This window comes from Pan troglodytes, chromosome 16 (genome assembly GCF_028858775.2).
Source record: "Pan troglodytes isolate AG18354 chromosome 16, NHGRI_mPanTro3-v2.0_pri, whole genome shotgun sequence".
In the NCBI taxonomy this organism is placed as follows: domain Eukaryota; kingdom Metazoa; phylum Chordata; class Mammalia; order Primates; family Hominidae; genus Pan; species Pan troglodytes.
The window spans coordinates 35,487,115-35,510,530 of NC_072414.2; the positions used below are offsets into that span (position 1 = coordinate 35,487,115).

At 52.5% G+C, this 23,416-nt stretch overlaps 2 protein-coding genes across 4 annotated transcripts in view; one reads left to right on the forward strand and one right to left on the reverse strand.

Annotated features, from left to right (window-relative positions):
* TP53BP1 (tumor protein p53 binding protein 1) overlaps window positions 1–1,414 on the reverse strand; it is a 103,310-nt gene extending 101,896 nt beyond the window's left edge. The window contains exon 1 of one of the 2 annotated variants that reach the window (XM_063794873.1): window positions 943–1,414. The gene's annotated coding sequence lies outside the window, so the exon portion shown is untranslated. The remainder of the gene's footprint in view (window positions 1–942) is intronic. The other variant, XM_054667473.2, reaches the window with a different exon arrangement.
* MAP1A (microtubule associated protein 1A) lies at window positions 1,382–22,206 on the forward strand. 2 transcript variants are annotated; one of them, XM_003314635.5, is made up of 7 exons: window positions 1,382–1,803; window positions 2,767–2,868; window positions 11,232–11,314; window positions 11,563–11,703; window positions 11,915–20,099; window positions 20,241–20,461; window positions 20,664–22,206. In XM_003314635.5, the coding sequence occupies exons 1-7, from the start codon at window positions 1,566–1,568 to the stop codon at window positions 20,817–20,819; spliced, it is 9,126 nt and encodes a 3,041-aa protein (XP_003314683.1). In that variant the 5' UTR covers window positions 1,382–1,565; the 3' UTR covers window positions 20,820–22,206. The 2 variants fall into 2 exon arrangements, with proteins under 2 accessions (XP_003314683.1, XP_003314682.1); XM_003314634.5 differs by lacking the exons at window positions 1,382–1,803; window positions 2,767–2,868 and adding an exon at window positions 8,162–8,294.
* Window positions 22,207–23,416: the final 1,210 nt, after the last annotated feature.

A 23,416-nucleotide genomic window follows, 5' to 3' on the forward strand; every position in this document is an offset into this window, starting at 1 on the left:
TCACTCTGTCACTCAGGCCGGAGTGCAGTGGTGCAATCCTGGCTTACTGCAACCTTCGCCTCCGGGGTTCAAGTGGTTCTCCTGCCTCAGCCTCCCGAGTAGCTGGGATTATAGGCGCCCAACACCACGCCCAGCTAATTTTTGTATTTTTAATAGAGGCAGGGTTTCTCCATGTTGGCCAGGCTGGTCTTGAACTCCTGACCTCAAGTGAACCACCCACTTTGGCCTCCCAAACTGCTGGGATTACAGGCGTGGGCCACTGTGCCCGGTCGCTGTGAAGTATTTAACATGCAGACAATGCCCAATCAGAACGTGGCTCACAGGCAGCCTTGCTGAATCTGATACTGTGTTCCTTTCTTTCCTGTACTATCTCCAAAGCAAAGGCAAATGGGACAAAAAAAAAAAAAAAAAAAAAAAACCCCAAAAAACAAAACAAAACAAAAAAAACAAAAAAACAAGTGCTGCTGGAGCCCTAGGGTGAAAGATAGGCGCTCCCATACATACATGTACAGAATGATTCGGTATCCTGGGTAAAAGACGACTCTGGAGTGTGGAGTAGGTGGAGACACACTGAGGAATGGGGGAGGCTCTAGCCTAACAGCACTTTTTTACAAAGAGGTTCCAGTCAGTCATAAAACAGTGCAAGGCCTCCTCAGTCCTTTCCCAACCTCTGGTTTTGATCTTAGAACTGTCAACCCCTTCTTTGGTGCAAACACTGCTCCTTCTGTTTTAAGAACTCCCGGGGGGTGGGAGGGGGTAAGTAATACAACAGTCTCCTGAGGGAGACCCATCTCACTGTCACATCACTTGAAGATGGGAAGGTCTTTCCTAGGTTTTACTCAAATCCCCCTTGCTGCAGTCTGAGCTCATTGCACTCGAGTCCTGCACTCAGCAGAGATGGAAACTAGCCAGCCAACTGCTATCTTCAGAATAACAACTCACCAGGGACTCAAGGCCGGAAGGTCATTCTGTCCCCTCCAATACTGCGCAGCCTTCCAGAGCACTCCCAGGGCCCGGGGCAAGGACAGGGAAACCGAGGATGGAGACCTCGGGCAGGACCCAGGCAGGCAGTGACAAAAAAAAAAAAAAAAAAAAAAAAAACACGCCAAACAACGATAATACAGACACACAGACACAGATGGAGGCAACGATACAAACTCGGAGGCAGAGAGGGACAAGATGGCTCCCCTCAGTTCGGGCGAGGCTGCGGAATTGCCAGACAGTACTTATCAGGGATACATCTTAACTAGAAGCTTCTTCCGGCGCCGAGGCAACAGCCTCGCCCCACCAATGGGTCCCCCAGAGACCCCACCCCCGCTCAAGTCTAAGTGGAAGCTCCCGCTGGTACTGGGGAGGGCGTGGTGGGAGGAAGGGGGCGGCCACCACCCTCTAGCCTGGCGAGACCGCAGAGCACGAGCTTCCAGCTCCGGCCCGCCCCTGCGGCGCCTGTGCCACGCCCCCTGACAGGCAGCAGCCAATGAACTGCACCTGCCGCCGGCCTTTAAGAGCCGCGCGCACTCTGCCTGCAGCGGACGCTGCCGGACTAACACTACGCGGGTGTTTCCATGGAGACCGAGGCCGAGCCTGCGCGGCCTCACGGCGTTGCCATGGAGACAACTCCGGGGCTGGGGCTCCGAAGTCCCGGCGCACCGCTGGCTCAGAACCCCGCGGAGCCGCTGTGCGAGGCCGGAGCCGCGGTGGCGGCTGCACGCTGGGACCTGCAGAAGCACTCTTTGCTAATTGTGATCGGCGATATCGGTACAGAGAGTCAGCTGAGGGCCGTGCGGGCCCACCTTGAACAAGGTGAGCCACTGTTCTGGCTGTGCTTCAGGCATCTCTACCCTGTGCTTCTCCGCCTTCTGCATTCAACTACCAATGCATACGTCTGCATCTCCATCCCTAGTTTGCACTTCCTGAGATCTGCGCCCTTGTCACCTGCATCTTCCATGCCATGTGTCCGTATCCTCTCGCTCTACTAACATCTCGCTTGCCCATCCTTCCTGCACACTCCATGGCGTTCCGCAGTCTCCCTGAGGCAGCGGGGCTCTATGCAGCCCCTGGGGCCCCTCTGGTCACACCCTCCACCGCAGTGTTTTGGACCAGGTGTCCTGAAAGTCCTCACCATCCCTGGAGAATCCACGTCCCTATCTTGCTGTATCTTCTTTATGGTCCCTGAACCAGCACGGGGAGCTTTCTGAACGCCCCGTACAAATCTCAAATCTCTGAATGCCAGAAGCCAACCACGAAGTGACCTTCGTGGCTACCAGCTCCTAAATCCTCATCTCCTTCCCCAGTGCTGTGCCTGTGGCTGTGGTGCAGTGCTGCGGAGCCACCTGCGGGTGGAAGCAAGCTGTGGAGGGCTGGGGACAAGGAAGGGAGCACAGAAGGCGAACCTAGAATCCTACTTAGCTGTAAATGTGGGGAAGGTAGCCCTCAGTATCTGGGAATAGGCCCTTAGGTGTCACTTCCACCACAACTGGGGAACCTTACAAGAAAATTCCTACCTATAAACTCATTAATGACCGAGTTTAGTCTAAACTCTGTCCTTCTCCCTCTGGCTCAGGCAAAGCCTAGAAAAGCTGTAAACTGGGAGAAAGACACCATTACTAGCCACCTTTCTTTGAGACATCACTGAGGCTGATCATGGCAACTATCCATATACCCTCCCTCTCCTTACCTGTTCTGTGAACTTGAAAGTGTTCCTGCAGTCTCACCACCCTACAACCTGCAACCTTATCCAGAACCTTCTTTGTTTTTCTCCCACAGGGATTCTCTCCTGGAACATTGACCTGTCATCCTTTGACTTGAACCAACAGTTGAGACTCTTCATTACCCGGCACCTAGCTCACTTCTCCTCAGAGGTCAAAGGTTAGGACTAATGTTTTATTTCAGTCCTTTGGGTAAGAGCTGGTCACAGAAGAGCAGAGGTCCAGTCTCCCTGGGAGAAGTGGCCTTGCGGGAGGTTTGAGTGGAGGAGAAGGGAGGAACTTTATAGAGGAGGAAAATCATGGAATTCCATAGCTGTCCCCACATACCAAATATACTTTGCAGACATGGTTTGATACTGGAGGGAGACTGGAGAACATAACTTCTCCTTGAGAAGAGGGTTGTTTGTGGATAGCTGTTGACATGCACTAAAGAAATGAGGGACTCCTCTTAGTGATCAATCATCTCTCACGCAAAAATTCACTCTCTTCATTTGTGTTCCCCTTTCTGCATACCCCGGGTCTCCCTGCTTCCCTTTACAGACACCCCAGAATCCCCCATTCATCTTCCTTGACCCTTGTTTAGCATTTTTATTTAGGCTGCACAGGTTTCAGGGTTTCTGGTTCCTGCTTTGGCTTAGCCAACAGATCTCCAGGGCAGAGCAGAATCTTGGTACTTACATGATGATGGGCACCATCAAATCCAGAGTGGAAGGAGGGGCTCCTGAATTTACTGCTACAAGATCAAGTTGTACTCTGAGATTTGGCCCAGATCAAAGCTCACATAATGCAGTTTCCCATTCTGCTGGGTGGGAGGAATGGGTGGGTTAGAGATTTGAGAAAATAAGATGTTAGGCACTACCATTCCATGACAGATGTCTGTGAGGTGACTACGGAAAGCTCTACATGCTATTATAAAAGAACTAAGGCCGGGCACAGTGCTCACACCTGTAATCCCAACACTTTGGGAGGCTGAGGCGGGGAGATCACCTGAGGTCGGGAGTTCGAGGCCAGCCTGACCAACAGAGAAACCCCGCCTCTACTAAAAAATACAAAACTAGCTGGGCGTGGTGGTGCATGCCTGTAATCCCAGCTACTCAGGAGGCTGAGGCAGGAGAATCGCTTGAACCCGGGAGGCAGAGGTTGCAGTGAGCCAAGATCGTGCCATTGCACTCCAGCCTGGGCAACAAAAGTGAAACTCCATCTCAGAAAAAAAAAAAAAAAAAAAAAAAAGGAGCTAGGCATCTAGTCATGTTATTGGAAAATGTTGACACACCAATCCATCAGCTTAATGGAATATAAAATCCATCCAGGTCAACAGCCACTGCAACTGAATGATTGAATTCATGTCTTATACAGATAATTCTCAATTACTCAGTATAGTAGTCACCTTTCCTTAATTATCTCTCCTCCTTTTCCACTGCTCCTAACTGCCAAATCTTTGATCACTTCCTGATCACTGATACTTATAGATGCTGCTAGGAAGTTGGAGAAAATAAGGCTAATATGACTAAAGCTCCATTAGCCTAGGAATATATACAGCAATTTTATATTAATATATGTGAGGCTGACATCTTCCTGATGTGACTGGCTTCCTGTAAAGCAGGCTACTCACTCTTTTGAGAATGTTTCTGTTTAGAATTACTCATGTCGTGGCTTCCTCCATTTATCCCCAATGATGAAAATCGGCAGTTTTACCACTTAGTACTCCTAGGAGCTTTGGTGCAAGGCCAGATACAGGGATGACAGAGGATGAAATTAATGACTGAACAGAAGTTTGGGGATTATCTGCTGATGTTAATAATTCACACTGAATGCTCTAACCTTGTCCTTTTGGCTACAGAGACTTGAGAGTAGGCTGCTTTCTGGAATAATGTAAGAAATGAAAAGAAGTTAAACCAAAGTACTTAGCCATTCTTCAGATTAAGATGCAGTGATACTTGGGAAGACACTTACAGGGAGATACATAGTTATTCTCAGGCACTTCTTAGAAATGAGCATTGATATATAAACACCTACTAGGCCCTTTCCATCAAAGAGTTTGTCTGTGGTGTCCTCAAAGAGCTTAGGGCTATGTACCCTAGATCAGAGCTTACTTTGGCATACTGCATATTTTTAGGTTTGGACATTTTTATCATGGTCTGTCTATGTCACAGGAGAATAGTAGAGAATTTCCTGGAAAAACCCACACAGCTCAAGACAGCCACAGCCCCACCCCTGCTGGCTCCTCTTTCAGCTGTCCCCACAAACAACAGTCAGCCCAGAGCAGCTGCAGACACTGCCCCTCCCTCCAGCCTTCTGTTAGTGAGGACGCAAAGGGGACCAGGCAGCTGGGATGAGCTCAAGGGGATATGCTAGTGCCTTATGGCTTGACTACCCCACAGGCTGGGCCACCATTCCTATCACCTATCCTCAAGCCCTGGGCCAAAATGCTGAGAAAGCAGACAAAAATGTATCCTACAGTGACAAGGAGAGTGCAATTATTCCTAGGCACTGCCCCCTCCACATTGACATACCCATACACAGAAAAGAAGGGACCCTCTGATAAAGAGTCAGTGGCCCAGCTCCTTCTAGTGGTCAAGTCTGGTAAAAGCTTTCAAAGGTGATTTTTGCACCAGGTAGTCTCTCCAGTGGTGACTTTCTAACCCCTACAAAAAATCTGGATCTTCCGAGCATTCTAATACAAATCCAGAAACAATTAGGACAGTGGAAAACTGAGTTTCAATAACTCTCTGATTCTTTTACTATTGGATACCTATAGGAAATAGAAGGGGGCTCATAATTCATAACTAATATTCTAAGACTCTAAAAAACACAGGGCCGGGCATGGTGGCTTATGCCTGTAATCCCAGCACTTTGGGAGGCCGAGGTGGGTGGATCACTTGAGGTTAGGAGTTTGAGACCAGCCTGGACAACATGTTGAAACCCTCTTCTACTAAAAATACAAAAATTAGCCAAGGGTGGTGGTGCACACCTGTAATCCCAGCTACTCGGGAGGCAGGAGAATTGCTTGAACCCAGGAGACAGAGGTTGCAGTGAGCTGAGATCATGACATTGCAGTCCAGCCTGGGCGACAGAGCTAGACTCCATCTCAATAAATAAATAAATAAAAATACAGGCTGAGGGACCAGTCTGGAGGCCTTCGGTCTGACTCTCCATTTCCACTGACGGACTTAGGAAGTGATAGCTCTATTACTTCTACCAATACAACAGTCACCCTGAATTAATACAGCAGCTCATTAACCCCTGGAACCGGGGTCTGCATTGCTGTCTGAAATGGGAAAGCAAGGACATGAATAGGACTTCAAATCTCATACTGCAGGCATCTTTAGTTCTGGGTTTACCTGGGAGCTAAGAGTACTCCAGAGTTGATCTGGTCTGAGATCCTGATTTATGATTTCCTTGATCACCTAGATGACCTCTCAGAAATCTTCCACAAAAGGGAGAAAGACTTCCAGTGGCATTTGTACATTGCAGATTTGGAAGTCTAGGAATGAAGAAGCATTTTTTTCATCTTTTATACAATTCAAACCTCACAGCATTATCGGAGGATGGTACTAATATTATACTCATTTCATAGTTTATGAAGTAGGCTCTGAGAGAGGTTAAGTCTCTTGTTTAGCAGCATGATTAGTAAAATGGTGGATCAAGTCTCAAATCCAGGGTTTCATATCTTACTTTGTATCTCAGCTCAAGCCTCTCTTTCTTCTTTGGCATCTCACCATTTCATTGCAGCAGAGCCTAGGAATACAGCAGGTGGAGAGTTGGTTGTGGTGGGTAGCTGTTCAGAGGGTGAAGGCTGAAGGAAAACTCCACTGTGAGTTGGCACCATGCCCAGGGTGTGGCCCTTGGGGGTGGCAGCTGAGAATATGGGTGGGCTCTGTATTGGTCTGGGAAATGTTATTTTGTTCGTAAACTAAATGTCTACTTAAGTTTCCCTCCTAACACACTCCAGAAAGCCCTAGAAAGCAGGGAGGAGATAGAAGGCTTGAGGTGGGAGGAAATAAGAACGATGAAGTTGCAGAAGAGGGGTATTTCCCTTTTGTGATGCTCGGAACTCAGCCTGGTTTTCCCTGTGTATCTCTGCAGATGGCCGCTTCTACCCAAACGGGGTTGTTGCCATTGTTGCGGATTTGCATCCCCGGATCTAAGCAAGGATTGCTCCCCTTTTGTCCCCTCAACCCCCAAGAGTACTAGTGACTCAGCTCCTCCTCTCCTCTGGCTGCAATTAAGGGGGGATGGGGGATGCTGAGAGCACAGACTATTTTGGCTTCTCTGACCTTCAGAAGTAACTCTTGGCAGCCTGGGGCAAGGGTGGGGCTAGTGTTTGGGTGTGAGTGGGTGGCTGTGATTGTGAGGAAGGCCTTAGGAGCTGGCCAAACTGGGGAGGGTGGATGGGAAGAGGGCAGGGAAGGACTATGTAAGAGCATGAGCATCCTCGGGTTGGAAGGAAGTGCTACCACTCTCCAGATCCTTCCTTTGAGTCCTAGAGCGCTTTACTAAATCTGAGATGGAGGTAGAGACTAAGGGAAACAGGATCAACATTAGAAAGATCCAAATAATATAATATAGAAACAGCAAAGAGACAAGGAGAGAGCAAGAACCCAACCACCCTACAAAGTCATTATAGGGTTTTTTTAATCTAAAGAGTACTTCTGTTACATTTAATAATTGGCCTACAACCTTGCTTGGGCCGGAGGCCCTGGTGATCCTTCTTGGTCCTTGTTAACTCCTTCACTGTAAGGCAGAAAGCTCCCTGTCCCTTCAGGGACTTGTCTCTTCATATCCAATGACTCAAGAATCCCAAGAATCAGTGCCTGTGTGGTTACTGTGTTATGCTGCATTCCCATGAAACTTCATGTAGCTCTCAGGGTCCCTGTGCCCCACCCCAACAGGCTAGGGACCATGTGTCCACTCCGGAATTTCAAACTACCCTCTAACCCTAAAATAAGACTTATTTCTGCCCTCCTTGGTTTCTGTAGTGCTGAGGTTCAGAAGAAGGCAGCACATCTCCGCATCCCCAACCTTTGTCTTAAGCAGTTCCCCACACCTACCCCATGCTTTTGGGCCCCCAGCCTTTGTCTCCTGCTCCTCCAGGGATTGAAGGTCACTCCCTGGATCCATCTGAGGAGAGAGGCAGCAGATGGTTTCTAAGAGAAGGGGGAGAGCCCACGCAGCCCATGCCTCCTATAGCCTCGCTCTGTGCCCTAGCATGGGGCTTTGGTCTTTTGGCTGATGCTAAAAGAATATTTCCTAACTAAGCAGGGTTGGGAGAGAAAGGTCCTATGGGCCATAGGACATTGCAGAGGCTCCTTGAGCTGCTAGACAATCCCTCAGCCCCACAGAGCCAAGCAAAAGCACTGGAGCTCAGACGTCGTGAAGGCAAAGAAACAGTTAAGTCTCCAGTGCCTCGTCACGGACCAGCCCCTCTTCCCCGCCCTGGCGCCGCCCTCCTCATCAAGCACCCCCCTCCCCCCCCCCCCGCCCGCCCGCCCCACTCCCACCCCAAGTGCTGCAGACTCTTCCCTGAAGCTGCCGGCTGAGGCCGGAGCTGCCGCCTCCATGAGAGGCTTCCTCCTACACCCCAGGGTAAGAACCGAACCAAAGGGCTTGGCATGTGGGGGTACACTGTGATAGGGAGGTGGGATGGGGGTCATGGAAAGGGTGCTGGTACCTAATCTGGCGCGTCTAGAACCAGCCCAGTGGCAGTAGGCAGGATGGGGAAATGGAGAGAGAAGATGAACGTTACTGGCTGTGGGCCCAGCCTGGACCCAGAACCAGAGGCCACCAGGGGCTGTGACAGTCCACCTCTCCAGCTGGGCGGGGATGGGAGACATCAGCCTGGGACAGCAGCAGAGGGTGGTGCCACTGGCTCTGCCTGGCAGCCCAGGATGCTGGAGGAGTTTGGGGGCTATGTTTCTGGTCAGAGGCAGAAGAATCTGAGAGAAAGGGGGATGTTATGGGAATGTGCCTAATAGGAGGGCCCCTGGGTGTCAGCTGCTGGATTGCTCAGCTGCTCCTATGCTGGGGGTGAGCGGGGCAGTGAGTTTTTGCCAAGTAAGGGAAGGTGGGGGACACTATGGAAAAGAAGGGAGGAAAGGGTCACTAAGACGTGGCACGCGCCTCCTTACAGACCAACCGGTTTGCAGTGGGCTCCCCCACCCTATTCCCTGCGGCTAGCTTTAGAATGGGACTCTAAACCCCCCTTTCTGGCCCTGCTGAGGCCACTCTGGAGACGGAGAACTCCCTCCCCAGCGGCTGCCCTGCATTTCCAGTCGTGTCAACCCCACAGGTTCCCAGTCTCAGCCCTACCCCCACCTCATCTCTGCTTCTCTTCCCAAGATGGGGGCTCTTGAACAGAGGAGCCAGTTTCTTCTCTCTCTCTGCATCCCCCCATCCCCACCCCCCATGCAGAAGCAGCCAAGAAAATGACTTGTCATGCTGGGGTGGGGGGTGGGGGCGGAGCTGGAGCCGGAGCTCAGCGCGCACACTCACACACTGCGGCAAACTGCAGCTGCCCAAACGGCCCCCCTCCCCTTCTGCCTCACTGCGGAGACACCTGCCCTCCTGCCTGCTCAGCCTCTGCACCGCAGCCCCCCCCCCCCCACTCCAGCACTGGCTGAGCACTGTGTGTCCCTGCCTCACAAGATGGTCCTCTCTAAAGAAAAAGGAAAAAACGAGTCAGTTCCCTTCAGTGAGAGAGCCAGGGGAGCAGAAGAAACGGCTTTCTCCCAGGCCTGAAAAAGAGAGGCACAGGATATAAACCATGTAATTTCAAGTCAGAACCACTCCCAGGGATAGAGTGAGGAACAGGACCTCATGCCAGGACAGGAACTGGGATCATAGAAGTCTTGTGGTGATAAATGGGGACCGTGAGGAATGGTTGGGGGCAGGGAGGGGTAGATAGAAAGCAAATCAGTGTGTGCTATAGATATTTGTCTTTCTGACCCTCCTACCTCAAATTTATGACCTTATTTGTGTGGAGGGAGCTCTTGTCTTTCTAAATCTGAACGACTTACGGCTGGCAGCTTCCCGAACCTTGATATCCCTCACCTGCCCCAAGCCCTGCCCTTGCCTACATCTGAGGTGGCTCTTGTCCTCTGAATTTATCTCAAATGTTCCCTCAATTCTCAAGTGAATAGAAGGGAACCCTTGAATTCCCCTTTGGCCCAACACACGCTGTATGGGGTTTGGTCTTCTGACACCATCGTTCATTTCCCCCACAGCTGCATCTGCAGCCCTGTGCTGCCAGATCTGCCTGATCCTGGCACCATGGCTCTGCCTCTTAACAAAGGCCCTGGCCCCAGGCTTCTCTTGTCCAAGCACCAGAAAGAAGAGAGAGCTGGGTCACAGAAGAGGGTCTAAGGGACAAATTATGGACCCTCCCACCAGTATCCTCCAGACAGCCCACTGCCATCTGTTGGATGCTCTGTGAGGTTAATGCCACTATGTACTGCAATTGGAAAGGGGATTTGGCAAGGAAGGGCGGGTGCAGGGGATGGCAGCATTCTTCTTCAGCATCTTCTGTCTGATTTGCCACTTTCTTTCTTTGCTGAATTGTTTGGTGTTTCATTTGAGGCTGGAGAAGGGAAATAGGGGATTTGGGGATGCCTTATCTTTCTCCATGGCCTGGGGAACACCCTGAATCTCTCCTTCCTTATTAATGTGTTTCTTGTTCAAGAACCTTTCACTCCCCATGTCCGTGGTAGAGGCCCCTAGGAGGGGGGCAAAGATGAGAGAAGAAACTGTTCACAATGAATGGGTTGTGGGGTAGTGAATCTGGCCTCTCTGAAACTTTGGGACATGAAGATCAGGTTGGAGTGGGTGTTGTGAAAACTTCCGAGCAGGAACAATATGATTGTGTGCATGTGTATTAGTGCAGGCTTGGCCTCTGAGGAACCAGAAGACAGAAAATGAAGTTATAGTCCTATGTCTATTCTTTGAATCATAAAACCCCAAAAATTTAGATAGCACAGGCTTCTCCGGGTCTTCTGGAACAGGAATTCTGGCCTTGGATGGCAAGAAGGATGGGGAGTCTGTACCACACAGAAGCTCCTATTTCCTTATTTCTAGACACTCTGCGGGCAGGAAAGCCCAGGGCAGAGGCAAGCCAGGAAGGAGAAAGGGAAGTGAGGGTCATCATCCCAGGGGCCCTCTCTCCAGCTGAGCCCCCCATCCCCAGGCAGCACCAGGAACTTAGTGCTCGAGAAGGACAAAAGCTTCTTGTCAATAGGGCAGTCTGAGGCCATAGTTCCAGGCAGAGGGATGGGGGCACAGGCAGCAGAGGGTGTGGTAGATGAAGGGAAGGAGAGGACAGCCAGTGTGGGAGAGGGGAGGTGGAAACCCTCTAAGGGAAGGGCTGGATGAGCCAGTTCCTAGACCTTACTCAGCAGTATCCAAGGTGGCAGGGCCTAAGGATACCTTCTCTTTCGTCTAAGCCCCATTTCGTGATAGCACATTCTTTCCTCTCCTGCACCACAATTTCTATACCTATTCTCAATATAAATTCCTACATCTCTCCCTCAGGCCAGAGGACCCTTTGCCACCAGAGTGAGATCCTAGAGACCATCATCCTGGTAAATCCCAGTGCAGACAGCATCAGCTCTGAGGTAAGGCCAGGGCCTGTGCCTTGCCAAACAGGCCTGGTGCAAGTGCTATACCCACCCTTGCCAGTGCTACCACTATTAGGCCAAGAATTCCTCTCTCTGCCATCTAAGCTGACGTATTGTCTCCAGCCCACTCTGGAGGTGTTATGAGGGACATAAGTTGGGAGCATGTTCTTGAGGTACTGAGGGGCCATTCATTGCCTTTCCCTGGATTTCCTATATCTGTGACCACTCCCCTTCTTCCATTCCAGGTTCACCATCTTCTTAGCAGCTCATCAGCTTATAAACTACTAATCTTGAGTGGGCAAAGTTTAGAGCCTGGGGGAGACCTCATCCTACAGAGTGGCACCTACTCGTATGAAAACTTTGCCCAGGTCCTTCACAACCCCGAGGTAAGTTCCATGCCAGAGTGTCTGGGAGAAAGGGTAGCACTAGAGCTGTGGGAGGGATCTAAGGGAAAGTCTCATATTGCTTGACCATGGGGGGCCCTGGCAGAAAGGTAAGAGTCCACCTTGGAAAGAGGTGAAGATTAGGGTACTGAATCTAAGTCAGACCAAAACAACTCTAGTGACCTGATCAGGTTTCTATCTCCTATTCTTCTAGATTTCCCAATTGCTCAGCAATAGAGACCCTGGGATACAGGCCTTCCTTACCGTGTCCTGCTTAGGGGAAGGTGATTGGAGCCACCTGGGATTATCCAGTTCCCAAGAGACCCTGCACCTCCGGCTAAACCCTGAGCCCACTCTGCCCACCATGGACGGCGTGGCTGAGTTCTCCGAGTATGTCTCTGAGACTGTGGACGTGCCATCCCCATTTGACCTACTAGAGCCCCCCACCTCAGGGGGCTTCCTCAAGCTCTCCAAGCCTTGTTGCTACATCTTCCCAGGTGGTCGTGGGGACTCTGCCCTCTTTGCTGTCAATGGTTTCAACATCCTGGTGGATGGTGGCTCTGATCGCAAGTCCTGTTTTTGGAAGCTGGTACGGCACTTGGACCGCATTGACTCGGTGCTACTCACACACATTGGGGCAGACAACCTGCCAGGCATCAATGGACTACTGCAGCGCAAAGTGGCAGAGCTAGAGGAGGAGCAGTCCCAGGGCTCTAGCAGTTACAGCGACTGGGTGAAGAACCTTATCTCTCCTGAGCTTGGAGTTGTCTTTTTCAACGTGCCTGAGAAGCTGCGGCTTCCTGATGCCTCCCGGAAAGCCAAGCGTAGCATTGAGGAGGCCTGCCTCACTCTGCAGCACTTAAACCGCCTGGGCATCCAGGCTGAGCCTCTATATCGTGTGGTCAGCAATACCATTGAGCCACTGACCCTCTTCCACAAAATGGGTGTGGGCCGGCTGGACATGTATGTCCTCAACCCTGTCAAGGACAGCAAGGAGATGCAGTTCCTCATGCAAAAGTGGGCAGGCAATAGTAAAGCCAAGACAGGCATCGTGCTGCCCAATGGGAAGGAGGCTGAGATCTCCGTGCCCTACCTTACCTCTATCACTGCTCTGGTGGTCTGGCTACCAGCCAATCCCACTGAGAAGATTGTGCGTGTGCTTTTTCCAGGAAATGCTCCCCAAAACAAGATCTTGGAGGGCCTAGAAAAGCTTCGGCATCTGGACTTCCTGCGTTACCCTGTGGCCACGCAGAAGGACCTGGCTTCTGGGGCTGTGCCTACCAACCTCAAGCCCAGCAAAATCAAACAGCGGGCTGATAGCAAGGAGAGCCTCAAAGCCACTACCAAGACGGCCGTGAGCAAGTTGGCCAAACGGGAGGAGGTGGTAGAAGAGGGAGCCAAGGAGGCACGTTCAGAGCTGGCCAAGGAGTTAGCCAAGACAGAGAAGAAGGCAAAAGAGTCATCCGAGAAGCCCCCAGAGAAGCCTGCCAAGCCTGAGAGGGTGAAGACAGAGTCAAGTGAGGCACTGAAGGCAGAGAAGCGAAAGCTGATCAAAGACAAGGTAGGGAAAAAGCACCTTAAAGAAAAGATATCAAAGCTGGAAGAAAAAAAAGACAAGGAGAAAAAAGAGATCAAAAAGGAGAGGAAAGAGCTCAAGAAGGATGAAGGAAGGAAGGAGGAGAAGAAGGATGCCAAGAAGGAGGAGAAGAGGAAAGATACCAAACCTGAGCTCAAGAAGATTTCCAAGCCAGACCTAAAGCCCTTTACTCCTGAGGTACGTAAGACTCTCTATAAAGCCAAGGTCCCTGGAAGAGTCAAAATAGACAGGAGCCGTGCTATCCGTGGGGAGAAGGAGCTGTCTTCTGAGCCCCAGACACCCCCAGCCCAGAAGGGAACTGTACCACTCCCAACCATCAGTGGGCACAGGGAGCTGGTCCTATCCTCACCAGAGGACCTCACACAGGACTTTGAGGAGATGAAGCGTGAGGAGAGGGCTTTGCTGGCTGAACAAAGGGACACGGGACTAGGAGATAAGCCATTCCCTCTAGACACTGCAGAGGAGGGACCCCCAAGTACAGCTATCCAGGGAACACCACCCTCTCTTCCAGGGCTGGGACAAGAAGAACATGTGATGAAGGAGAAAGAGCTTGTCCCAGAGGTCCCTGAGGAACAAGGCAGCAAGGACAGAGGCCTAGACTCTGGGGCTGAAACAGTGGAAGAGAAAGATACCTGGGAGGAAAAGAAGCAGAGGGAAGCAGAGAGGCTCCCAGGCAGAACAGAAGCCAGAGAGGAAAGTGAACCTGAAGTAAAGGAGGATGTGATAGAAAAGGCTGAGTTAGAAGAAATGGAGGAGGTACACCCTTCAGATGAGGAGGAAGAGGATGCGACAAAAGCTGAGGGTTTTTACCAAAAACATATGCAGGAACCCTTGAAGGTAACTCCAAGGAGCCGGGAGGCTTTTGGGGGTCGGGAATTGGGACTCCAGGGCAAGGCCCCTGAGAAGGAGACCTCGTTATTCCTAAGCAGCCTGACCACACCTGCAGGAGCCACTGAGCATGTCTCTTACATCCAGGATGAGACAATCCCTGGCTACTCAGAGACTGAGCAGACCATCTCAGATGAGGAGATCCATGATGAGCCGGAGGAGCGCCCAGCTCCACCCAGATTTCATACAAGTACATATGACCTGCCCGGGCCTGAAGGTGCTGGCCCATTCGAAGCCAGCCAACCTGCCGATAGTGCTGTTCCTGCTACCTCTGGCAAAGTCTATGGAACGCCAGAGACTGAACTCACCTACCCCACTAACATAGTGGCTGCCCCTTTGGCTGAAGAGGAACATGTGTCCTCGGCCACTTCAATCACTGAGTGTGACAAACTTTCTTCCTTTGCCACATCAGTGGCTGAGGACCAATCTGTGGCCTCACTTACAGCTCCCCAGACAGAGGAGACAGGCAAGAGCTCCCTGCTGCTTGACACAGTCACAAGCATCCCTTCCTCCCGTACTGAAGCTACGCAGGGCTTGGACTATGTCCCATCAGCTGGTACCATCTCACCCACCTCCTCACTGGAAGAAGACAAGGGCTTCAAATCACCACCCTGTGAGGACTTCTCTGTGACTGGGGAGTCAGAGAAGAGAGGAGAGATCATAGGGAAAGGCTTGTCTGGAGAGAGAGCTGTGGAAGAGGAAGAGGAGGAGACAGCAAACGTAGAGATGTCTGAGAAACTTTGCAGTCAATATGGAACTCCAGTGTTTAGTGCCCCTGGGCATGCCCTACATCCAGGAGAACCAGCACTTGGAGAAGCAGAGGAGCGGTGCCTTAGCCCAGATGACAGCACAGTGAAGATGGCTTCTCCTCCACCATCTGGCCCACCCAGTGCCACCCACACACCCTTTCATCAGTCCCCAGTGGAAGAAAAGTCTGAGCCCCAAGACTTTCAGGAGGCAGACTCCTGGGGAGACACTAAGCGCACACCAGGTGTGGGCAAAGAAGATGCTGCTGAGGAGACAGTCAAGCCAGGGCCTGAAGAGGGCACACTAGAGAAGGAAGAGAAAGTTCCTCCTCCCAGGAGCCCCCAGGCCCAGGAAGCACCTGTCAGCATTGATGAGGGACTTACAGGCTGTACCATTCAACTGTTGCCAGCACAGGATAAAGCAATAGTCTTTGAGACTATGGAGGCAGGAGAGCCCACAGGCCCAATTCTGGGAGCAGAAGCCCTTCCCGGAGGTTTGAGGACTTTACCCCAAGAACCTGGCAAACCTCAGAAAGATGAGGTGCTCAGATATCCTGACCGAAGCCTCTCTCCTGAAGATGCAGAATCCCTCTCTGTCCTCAGCGTGCCCTCCCCAGACACTGCCAACCAAGAGCCTACCCCCAAGTCTCCCTGTGGCCTGACAGAACAGTACCTACACAAAGACCGTTGGCCAGAGGTATCTCCAGAAGACACCCAGTCACTTTCTCTGTCAGAAGAGAGTCCCAGCAAGGAGACCTCCCTGGATGTCTCTTCTAAGCAGCTCTCTCCAGAAAGCCTTGGCACCCTCCAGTTTGGGGAACTAAACCTTGGGAAGGAAGAAATGGGGCATCTGATGCAGGCCGAGGACACCTCTCACCACACAGCTCCCATGTCTGTTCCAGAGCCCCATGCAGCCACAGCGTCACCTCCCACAGATGGGACGACTCGATACTCTGCACAGACAGACATCACAGATGACAGCCTTGACAGGAAATCACCTGCCAGCTCATTCTCTCACTCTACACCTTCAGGAAATGGGAAGTACTTACCTGGGGCGATCACAAGCCCTGATGAACACATTCTGACACCTGATAGCTCCTTCTCCAAGAGTCCTGAGTCTTTGCCAGGCCCTGCCTTGGAGGACATTGCCATAAAGTGGGAAGATAAAGTTCCAGGGTTGAAAGACAGAACCTCAGAACAGAAGAAGGAACCTGAGCCAAAGGATGAAGTTTTACAGCAGAAAGACAAAACTCTGGAGCACAAGGAGGTGGTAGAGCCGAAGGATACAGCCATCTATCACAAAGATGAGGCTCTGCATGTAAAGAATGAGGCTGTGAAACAGCAGGATAAGGCTTTAGAACAAAAGGGCAGAGACTTAGAGCAAAAAGACACAGCCCTAGAACAGAAGGACAAGGCCCGGGAACCAAAAGACAAAGACTTAGAAGAAAAAGACAAGGCCCTGGAACAGAAGGATAAGATCCCAGAAGAGAAAGACAAAGCCTTAGAACAAAAGGATACAGCCCTGGAACAGAAGGACAAGGCCCTGGAACCAAAAGATAAAGACTTGGAACAAAAGGACAGGGTCCTAGAACAGAAGGAGAAGATCCCAGAAGAGAAAGACAAAGCCTTAGATCAAAAAGTCAGAAGTGTTGAACATAAGGCTCCGGAGGACACGGTCGCTGAAATGAAGGACAGAGACCTAGAACAGACAGACAAAGCCCCTGAACAGAAACACCAGGCCCAGGAACAAAAGGATAAAGTCTCAGAAAAGAAGGATCAGGCCTTAGAACAAAAATACTGGGCTTTGGGACAGAAGGATGAAGCCCTGGAACAAAACATTCAGGCTCTGGAAGAGAACCACCAAACTCAGGAGCAGGAGAGCCTAGTGCAGGAGGATAAAACCAGGAAACCAAAGATGCTAGAGGAAAAATCCCCAGAAAAGGTCAAGGCCATGGAAGAGAAGTTAGAAGCTCTTCTGGAGAAGACCAAAGCTCTGGGCCTGGAAGAGAGCCTAGTGCAGGAGGGCAGGGCCAGAGAGCAGGAAGAAAAGTACTGGAGGGGGCAGGATGTGGTCCAGGAGTGGCAAGAAACATCTCCTACCAGAGAGGAGCCGGCTGGAGAACAGAAAGAGCTTGCCTCGGCATGGGAGGACACATCTCCTGAGCAGGACAATAGGTATTGGAGGGGCAGAGAGGATGTGGCCTTGGAACAGGACACATACTGGAGGGAGCTAAGCTGTGAGCGGAAGGTCTGGTTCCCTCACGAGCTGGATGGCCAGGGGGCCCGCCCACGCTACACTGAGGAACGGGAAAGCACTTTCCTAGATGAGGGCCCAGATGATGAGCAAGAAGTACCCCCGCGGGAACACGCAACCCGGAGCCCCTGGGCCTCAGACTTCAAGGATTTCCAGGAATCCTCACCACAGAAGGGGCTAGAGGTGGAGCGCTGGCTTGCTGAATCACCAGTTGGGTTGCCACCAGAGGAAGAGGACAAACTGACCCGCTCTCCCTTTGAGATCATCTCCCCTCCAGCTTCCCCACCTGAGATGGTTGGACAAAGGATTCCTTCAGCCCCAGGACAAGAGAGTCCTATCCCAGACCCTAAGCTCATGCCACACATGAAGAATGAACCCACTACCCCCTCATGGCTGGCTGACATCCCACCCTGGGTGCCCAAGGACAGACCCCTCCCCCCTGCACCCCTCTCCCCAGCTCCTGGTCCCCCCACACCTGCCCCGGAATCCCATACTCCTGCACCCTTCTCTTGGGGCACAGCCGAGTATGACAGTGTGGTGGCTGCAGTGCAGGAGGGGGCAGCTGAGTTGGAAGGTGGGCCATACTCCCCCCTGGGGAAGGACTACCGCAAGGCTGAAGGGGAAAGGGAAGAAGAAGGTAGGGCTGAGGCTCCTGACAAAAGCTCACACAGCTCAAAGGTACCAGAGGCCAGCAAAAGCCATGCCACCACGGAGCCTGAGCAGACTGAGCCGGAGCAGAGAGAGCCCACACCCTATCCTGATGAGAGAAGCTTTCAGTATGCAGACATCTATGAGCAGATGATGCTTACTGGGCTTGGCCCTGCATGCCCCACTAGAGAGCCTCCACTTGGAGCAGCTGGGGATTGGCCCCCATGCCTCTCAACCAAGGAGGCAGCTGCCGGCCGAAACACATCTGCAGAGAAGGAGCTTTCATCTCCTATCTCACCCAAGAGCCTCCAGTCTGACACTCCAACCTTCAGCTATGCAGCCCTGGCAGGACCCACTGTACCCCCAAGGCCAGAGCCAGGGACAAGTATGGAGCCCAGCCTCACCCCACCTGCAGTTCCCCCCCGTGCTCCTATCCTGAGCAAAGGCCCAAGCCCCCCTCTTAATGGTAACATCCTGAGCTGCAGCCCAGATAGGAGGTCCCCATCCCCCAAGGAATCAGGCCGGAGTCACTGGGATGACAGCACTAGTGACTCAGAACTGGAGAAGGGGGCTCGGGAACAGCCAGAAAAAGAGGCCCAATCCCCAAGTCCTCCTCACCCCATTCCTATGGGGTCCCCCACATTATGGCCAGAAACTGAGGCACATGTTAGCCCTCCCTTGGACTCACACCTGGGGCCTGCCCGACCCAGTCTGGACTTCCCTGCTTCAGCCTTTGGCTTCTCCTCATTGCAGCCAGCTCCCCCACAGCTGCCCTCTCCAGCTGAACCCCGCTCGGCACCCTGTGGCTCCCTTGCCTTCTCTGGGGATCGAGCTCTGGCTCTGGCTCCAGGACCCCCCACCAGAACCCGGCATGATGAATACCTGGAAGTGACCAAGGCCCCCAGCCTGGATTCCTCACTGCCCCAGCTCCCATCACCCAGTTCTCCTGGGGCCCCTCTCCTCTCCAATCTGCCACGACCTGCCTCACCAGCCCTGTCTGACGGCTCCTCCTCTGAGGCTACCACACCTGTGATTTCAAGTGTGGCGGAGCGCTTCTCTCCAAGCCTTGAGGCTGCAGAACAGGAGTCTGGAGAGCTGGACCCAGGAATGGAACCAGCTGCCCACAGCCTCTGGGACCTCACTCCTCTGAGCCCAGCACCCCCAGCTTCACTGGACTTGGCCCTAGCTCCAGCTCCAAGCCTGCCTGGAGTCATGGGTGATGGCATCCTGCCGTGCCACCTGGAGTGCTCAGAGGCAGCCACGGAGAAGCCAAGCCCCTTCCAGGTTCCCTCTGAGGATTGTGCAGCCAATGGCCCAACTGAAACCAGCCCTAACCCCCCAGGCCCTGCCCCAGCCAAGGCTGAAAATGAAGAGGCTGCGGCTTGCCCTGCCTGGGAACGTGGGGCCTGGCCTGAAGGAGCTGAGAGGAGCTCCCGGCCTGACATATTGCTCTCCCCTGAGCAGCCAGTGTGTCCTGCAGGGGGCTCCGGGGGCCCACCCAGCAGTGCCTCTCCTGAGGTCGAAGCTGGGCCCCAGGGATGTGCCACTGAGCCTCGGCCCCATCGTGGGGAGCTCTCCCCATCCTTCCTGAACCCACCTCTGCCCCCATCCACAGATGATAGGAACCTCTCAACTGAGGAAGTTCGGCTAGTAGGAAGAGGGGGGCGGCGCCGGGCAGGGGGGCCAGGGACCACTGGGGGCCCATGCCCTGTGACTGATGAGACACCCCCTACATCAGCCAGTGACTCAGGCTCCTCACAGTCAGATTCTGATGTCCCGCCAGAAACTGAGGAGTGTCCGTCCATCACAGCTGAGGCAGCCCTCGACTCAGATGAAGATGGAGACTTCCTGCCTGTGGACAAAGCTGGGGGTGTCAGTGGTACTCACCACCCCAGGCCTGGCCACGACCCACCTCCTCTCCCACAGCCAGACCCCCGCCCATCCCCTCCCCGCCCTGATGTGTGCATGGCTGACCCCGAGGGGCTCAGCTCAGAGTCTGGGAGAGTAGAGAGGCTACGGGAGAAGGAAAAGGTTCAGGGGCGAGTAGGGCGCAGGGCCCCAGGCAAGGCCAAGCCAGCGTCCCCTGCACGGCGTCTGGATCTTCGGGGAAAACGCTCACCCACCCCTGGTAAAGGGCCTGCAGATCGAGCATCCCGGGCCCCACCTCGACCACGCAGCACCACAAGCCAGGTCACCCCAGCAGAGGAAAAGGATGGACACAGCCCCATGTCCAAAGGCCTAGTCAATGGACTCAAGGCAGGACCAAGTAAGTATATCATGAAACTTGGCAGAGAGTGTGGGTTAGGGCTGGGTGTGGGCTGGTCAGACTTCAGGAGTGGGACAGAGGGGAAGGTTGCCAAAAGGGTTCTACTTTTCCTCTACAATGAATCCTGGCTTGTCTCTACAGTGGCCTTGAGTTCCAAGGGCAGCTCTGGTGCCCCTGTATATGTGGATCTCGCCTACATCCCGAATCATTGCAGTGGCAAGACTGCTGACCTTGACTTCTTCCGTCGAGTGCGTGCATCCTACTATGTGGTCAGTGGGAATGACCCTGCCAATGGCGAGCCAAGCCGGGCTGTGCTGGATGCCCTGCTGGAGGGCAAGGCCCAGTGGGGGGAGAATCTTCAGGTGAGTAGCAAAGGACACCAAGGAAGTAGTCTGGTCAACGCTCACTCAGAGGCAGTAGTGGATGGAACACAGTCCCTATTTATTAAAGGATGGGCCTTTTCTAAGGGCAGCAGAGCTGCTTCTGAGACCATGAGGTGCCCCTTCCCCCTCACCTACCTTCCCTTTATGTTCTCACATCAGACATATCTTATCTCCCTTCTAGGTGACTCTGATCCCTACTCATGACACGGAGGTGACTCGTGAGTGGTACCAACAAACTCATGAGCAGCAGCAGCAACTGAATGTCCTGGTCCTGGCTAGCAGCAGCACCGTGGTCATGCAGGATGAGTCCTTCCCTGCCTGCAAGATTGAGTTCTGAAAGAGCCGCCCTCCCTTCCCCAAGGATCCACTCCCCCAGCTCCTTTAGAGAATGGCTACTGCTGAGTCCTTTGGGGTTGAGGGAGATGGGAGCTAGGGGGAGGGGAGGGAGATGTCTTGTTGTGGGGACTTGGGCTGGGCTAAATGGGAGGGGTTGTCCCTCCCCATCATCCATTCCTGTGAGGTGTCTCAAACCAAAGTTAACAGGGAGAGGATGGGGGAGGGGACAAATTAGAATAGGATAGCATCTGATGCCTGAGAACCCTCTCCTAGCACTGTCAAATGCTGGTATTGAATGGGGACTGAGGATGGGTCTCAGAGAGCAACCTCCTCCCTCGTAGAGGGAGATTATATCCCCAACTCCAGGGACCTCTTTATCTCAATCTATTTATTTGGCATCCCGGGAAGGATTTCCAATAGTAATTTATGTGACCTGGGGGCAGGATACTGTCAGTGAGGTGCCCAGAGCTGCACCCTTTCCTCCATTTCCCATCCCCCATCTCCTCAACCACCAGGGTCTGAGTTCTAGCAGGGGCCTGGGGGTATCCCACTGCTATACTGTTCTACTGCTTCCCTCAGTATCTGAATGTCTCAATTTAAAACTTGAAGCTCTTTAGACCAATAGACTGGTGAGAGGAGAAAGGAGCTTATCCCCCAGACCCTGCTTTATACATTCACATCCCAGGGCTGTGTCCAGACAGCACAAAATGGCAAGGAGAGCCCAAGCCCCAATGCCAGAATTCTTCCAAACTCCCTGACTCTTTGAAGTTTTTACTCACCCCATTTCAATTATCCTGATCCCTTCTCATCCCCTGCTTGGCTTCTCTGCATGTGGTCATCTGCTGTGGCCTGGTGTTTAATGGGTTAAAAATAAGCCACTGCCTGACATCCCAACATTTGACACCCCAGCAATGTGTGACTCCCCCAACATTCCACTATGCCATCCTGCAGCTGAAATGGGAACACTGGCTGCCTCTCCAAACCCGCTCTTGGACAGAGGATCTGGGAGGTGGAAGCCAGGCCAGAGGACTTGGGGAAAATGAGATGGAGGAAGGAAAAAGGGAGAAGCTGAGCCACAGCTTAACTCCTACAGAGTGAAATGAAAACGGGCTGAAAATACCACCCCAGGAGAGGACCTCGCCCCAAGCAAGCCAGTGAGCAGCCCTGCCAGACTACTGCCAGACTGAGAAACCCAGAAGCTGGTAGTCATGTGGGCTTGCCTTCTCTGCCAAACGACTGGGAAACCAAAATGAGCCCACCTTGTGTTCTTCCTAGCTCCACCCTCCCCATGCTGCTGTGCTCTGCTCCTCCCCACGCTTCCCTGCTATAGTTCCCAGCTGCTGTAACGGAGCCACCTCCAACTCTAACAATAAACCAAGTTCATTGCAGATGGTGTAGTGCTGCTTAGGCTTTTTCTGACTCCATACATGCTTAGTTACTGGGCCCTGGCTTCTACCTCTCTGCTTCAACCAGTATTGAATTTATCTTGGAAGACTCCAGTGCTTTTGATTACTGGAAACACTTGTGCCTGAGTATGAAGAATAGGAGCCTAGGGTGGATACATACGTCTGGTCTGGGGGAGGGAAGAGGGGCAGAGGGCCTCCTGGGGAGGGGATATGCATTCCGTGGGGTCAAGAGTTGAGGACCAAATAACCAGGATCAGCTACCCTGGACAGCCTCTTGCTGAAGGACCCTAAGAGATCCAGAGCCTAATGAGGTTGGAAACAACTCTCCTTGTGCAGTCAGGATTTCCATGGAGTAAAACGGTCGACTTTCCTCCTCCATGGAAACCCTTTATAGTCCTAAGTATGTCAGAAGTGGCCAGGTTATGAATGTGTATACTTGGGGAGGGGCATATTCTAGCCCTCCCACTGTTCTGGGCTCTCTCATGGTAAAGATGTCAAAGGAGCAGAGAAAGGGCATAGCCCCTTTATATAAACTCCTCCTGACACTCCATCAGAGTGAAAAATTAACAGGATGATTCCAAGAACTTGGTGAGAAGGCATGTACCCTCTGGTGCTTCACAGAGAGGGAACCTCTTTCCAGTCCCCCATCCAACACTCTACTTACTCAATAAAGACCTTTTGGGGACTGGGTGTGGTGGCTCACACCTGTAATCCCAGCACTTTGGGAGGCTGAGGCGGGCAGATCACCTGAGGTCAGGAGTTCGAGACCAGCCTGGCCAACATGGCGAAACCCCGTCTCTACTAAAAATACAAAAAAATTAGCTGGGTGTGGTGACGGGCATCTGTAATCCCAGCTACTCAGGAGGCTAAGGCAGGAGAATCGCTTGAACCCAGGAGGCGGCAGTTGCAGTGAGCTGAGATCGCACCACTGCACTGTAGCCTGGGTGACAGAGCGAGACTCTGTCTCTAAATAAATAAATAAATACCTTTTGAGATAGTGGGTTAACTGCCATAGGCTCCTCTTGGGATGCCTGATCTCTTTTTTTTTTTTTTTTTTTGGAGACAGAGTCTCATTCTGTCACCAGGCTGGAGTGCAGTGGCGCGATCTTGGCTCACTGCAACCTCCACCTCCTGGATTCAAGCAATTCTCCTGCTTCAGCCTCCCGAGTAGCTGGGATTACAGGCATGTGCC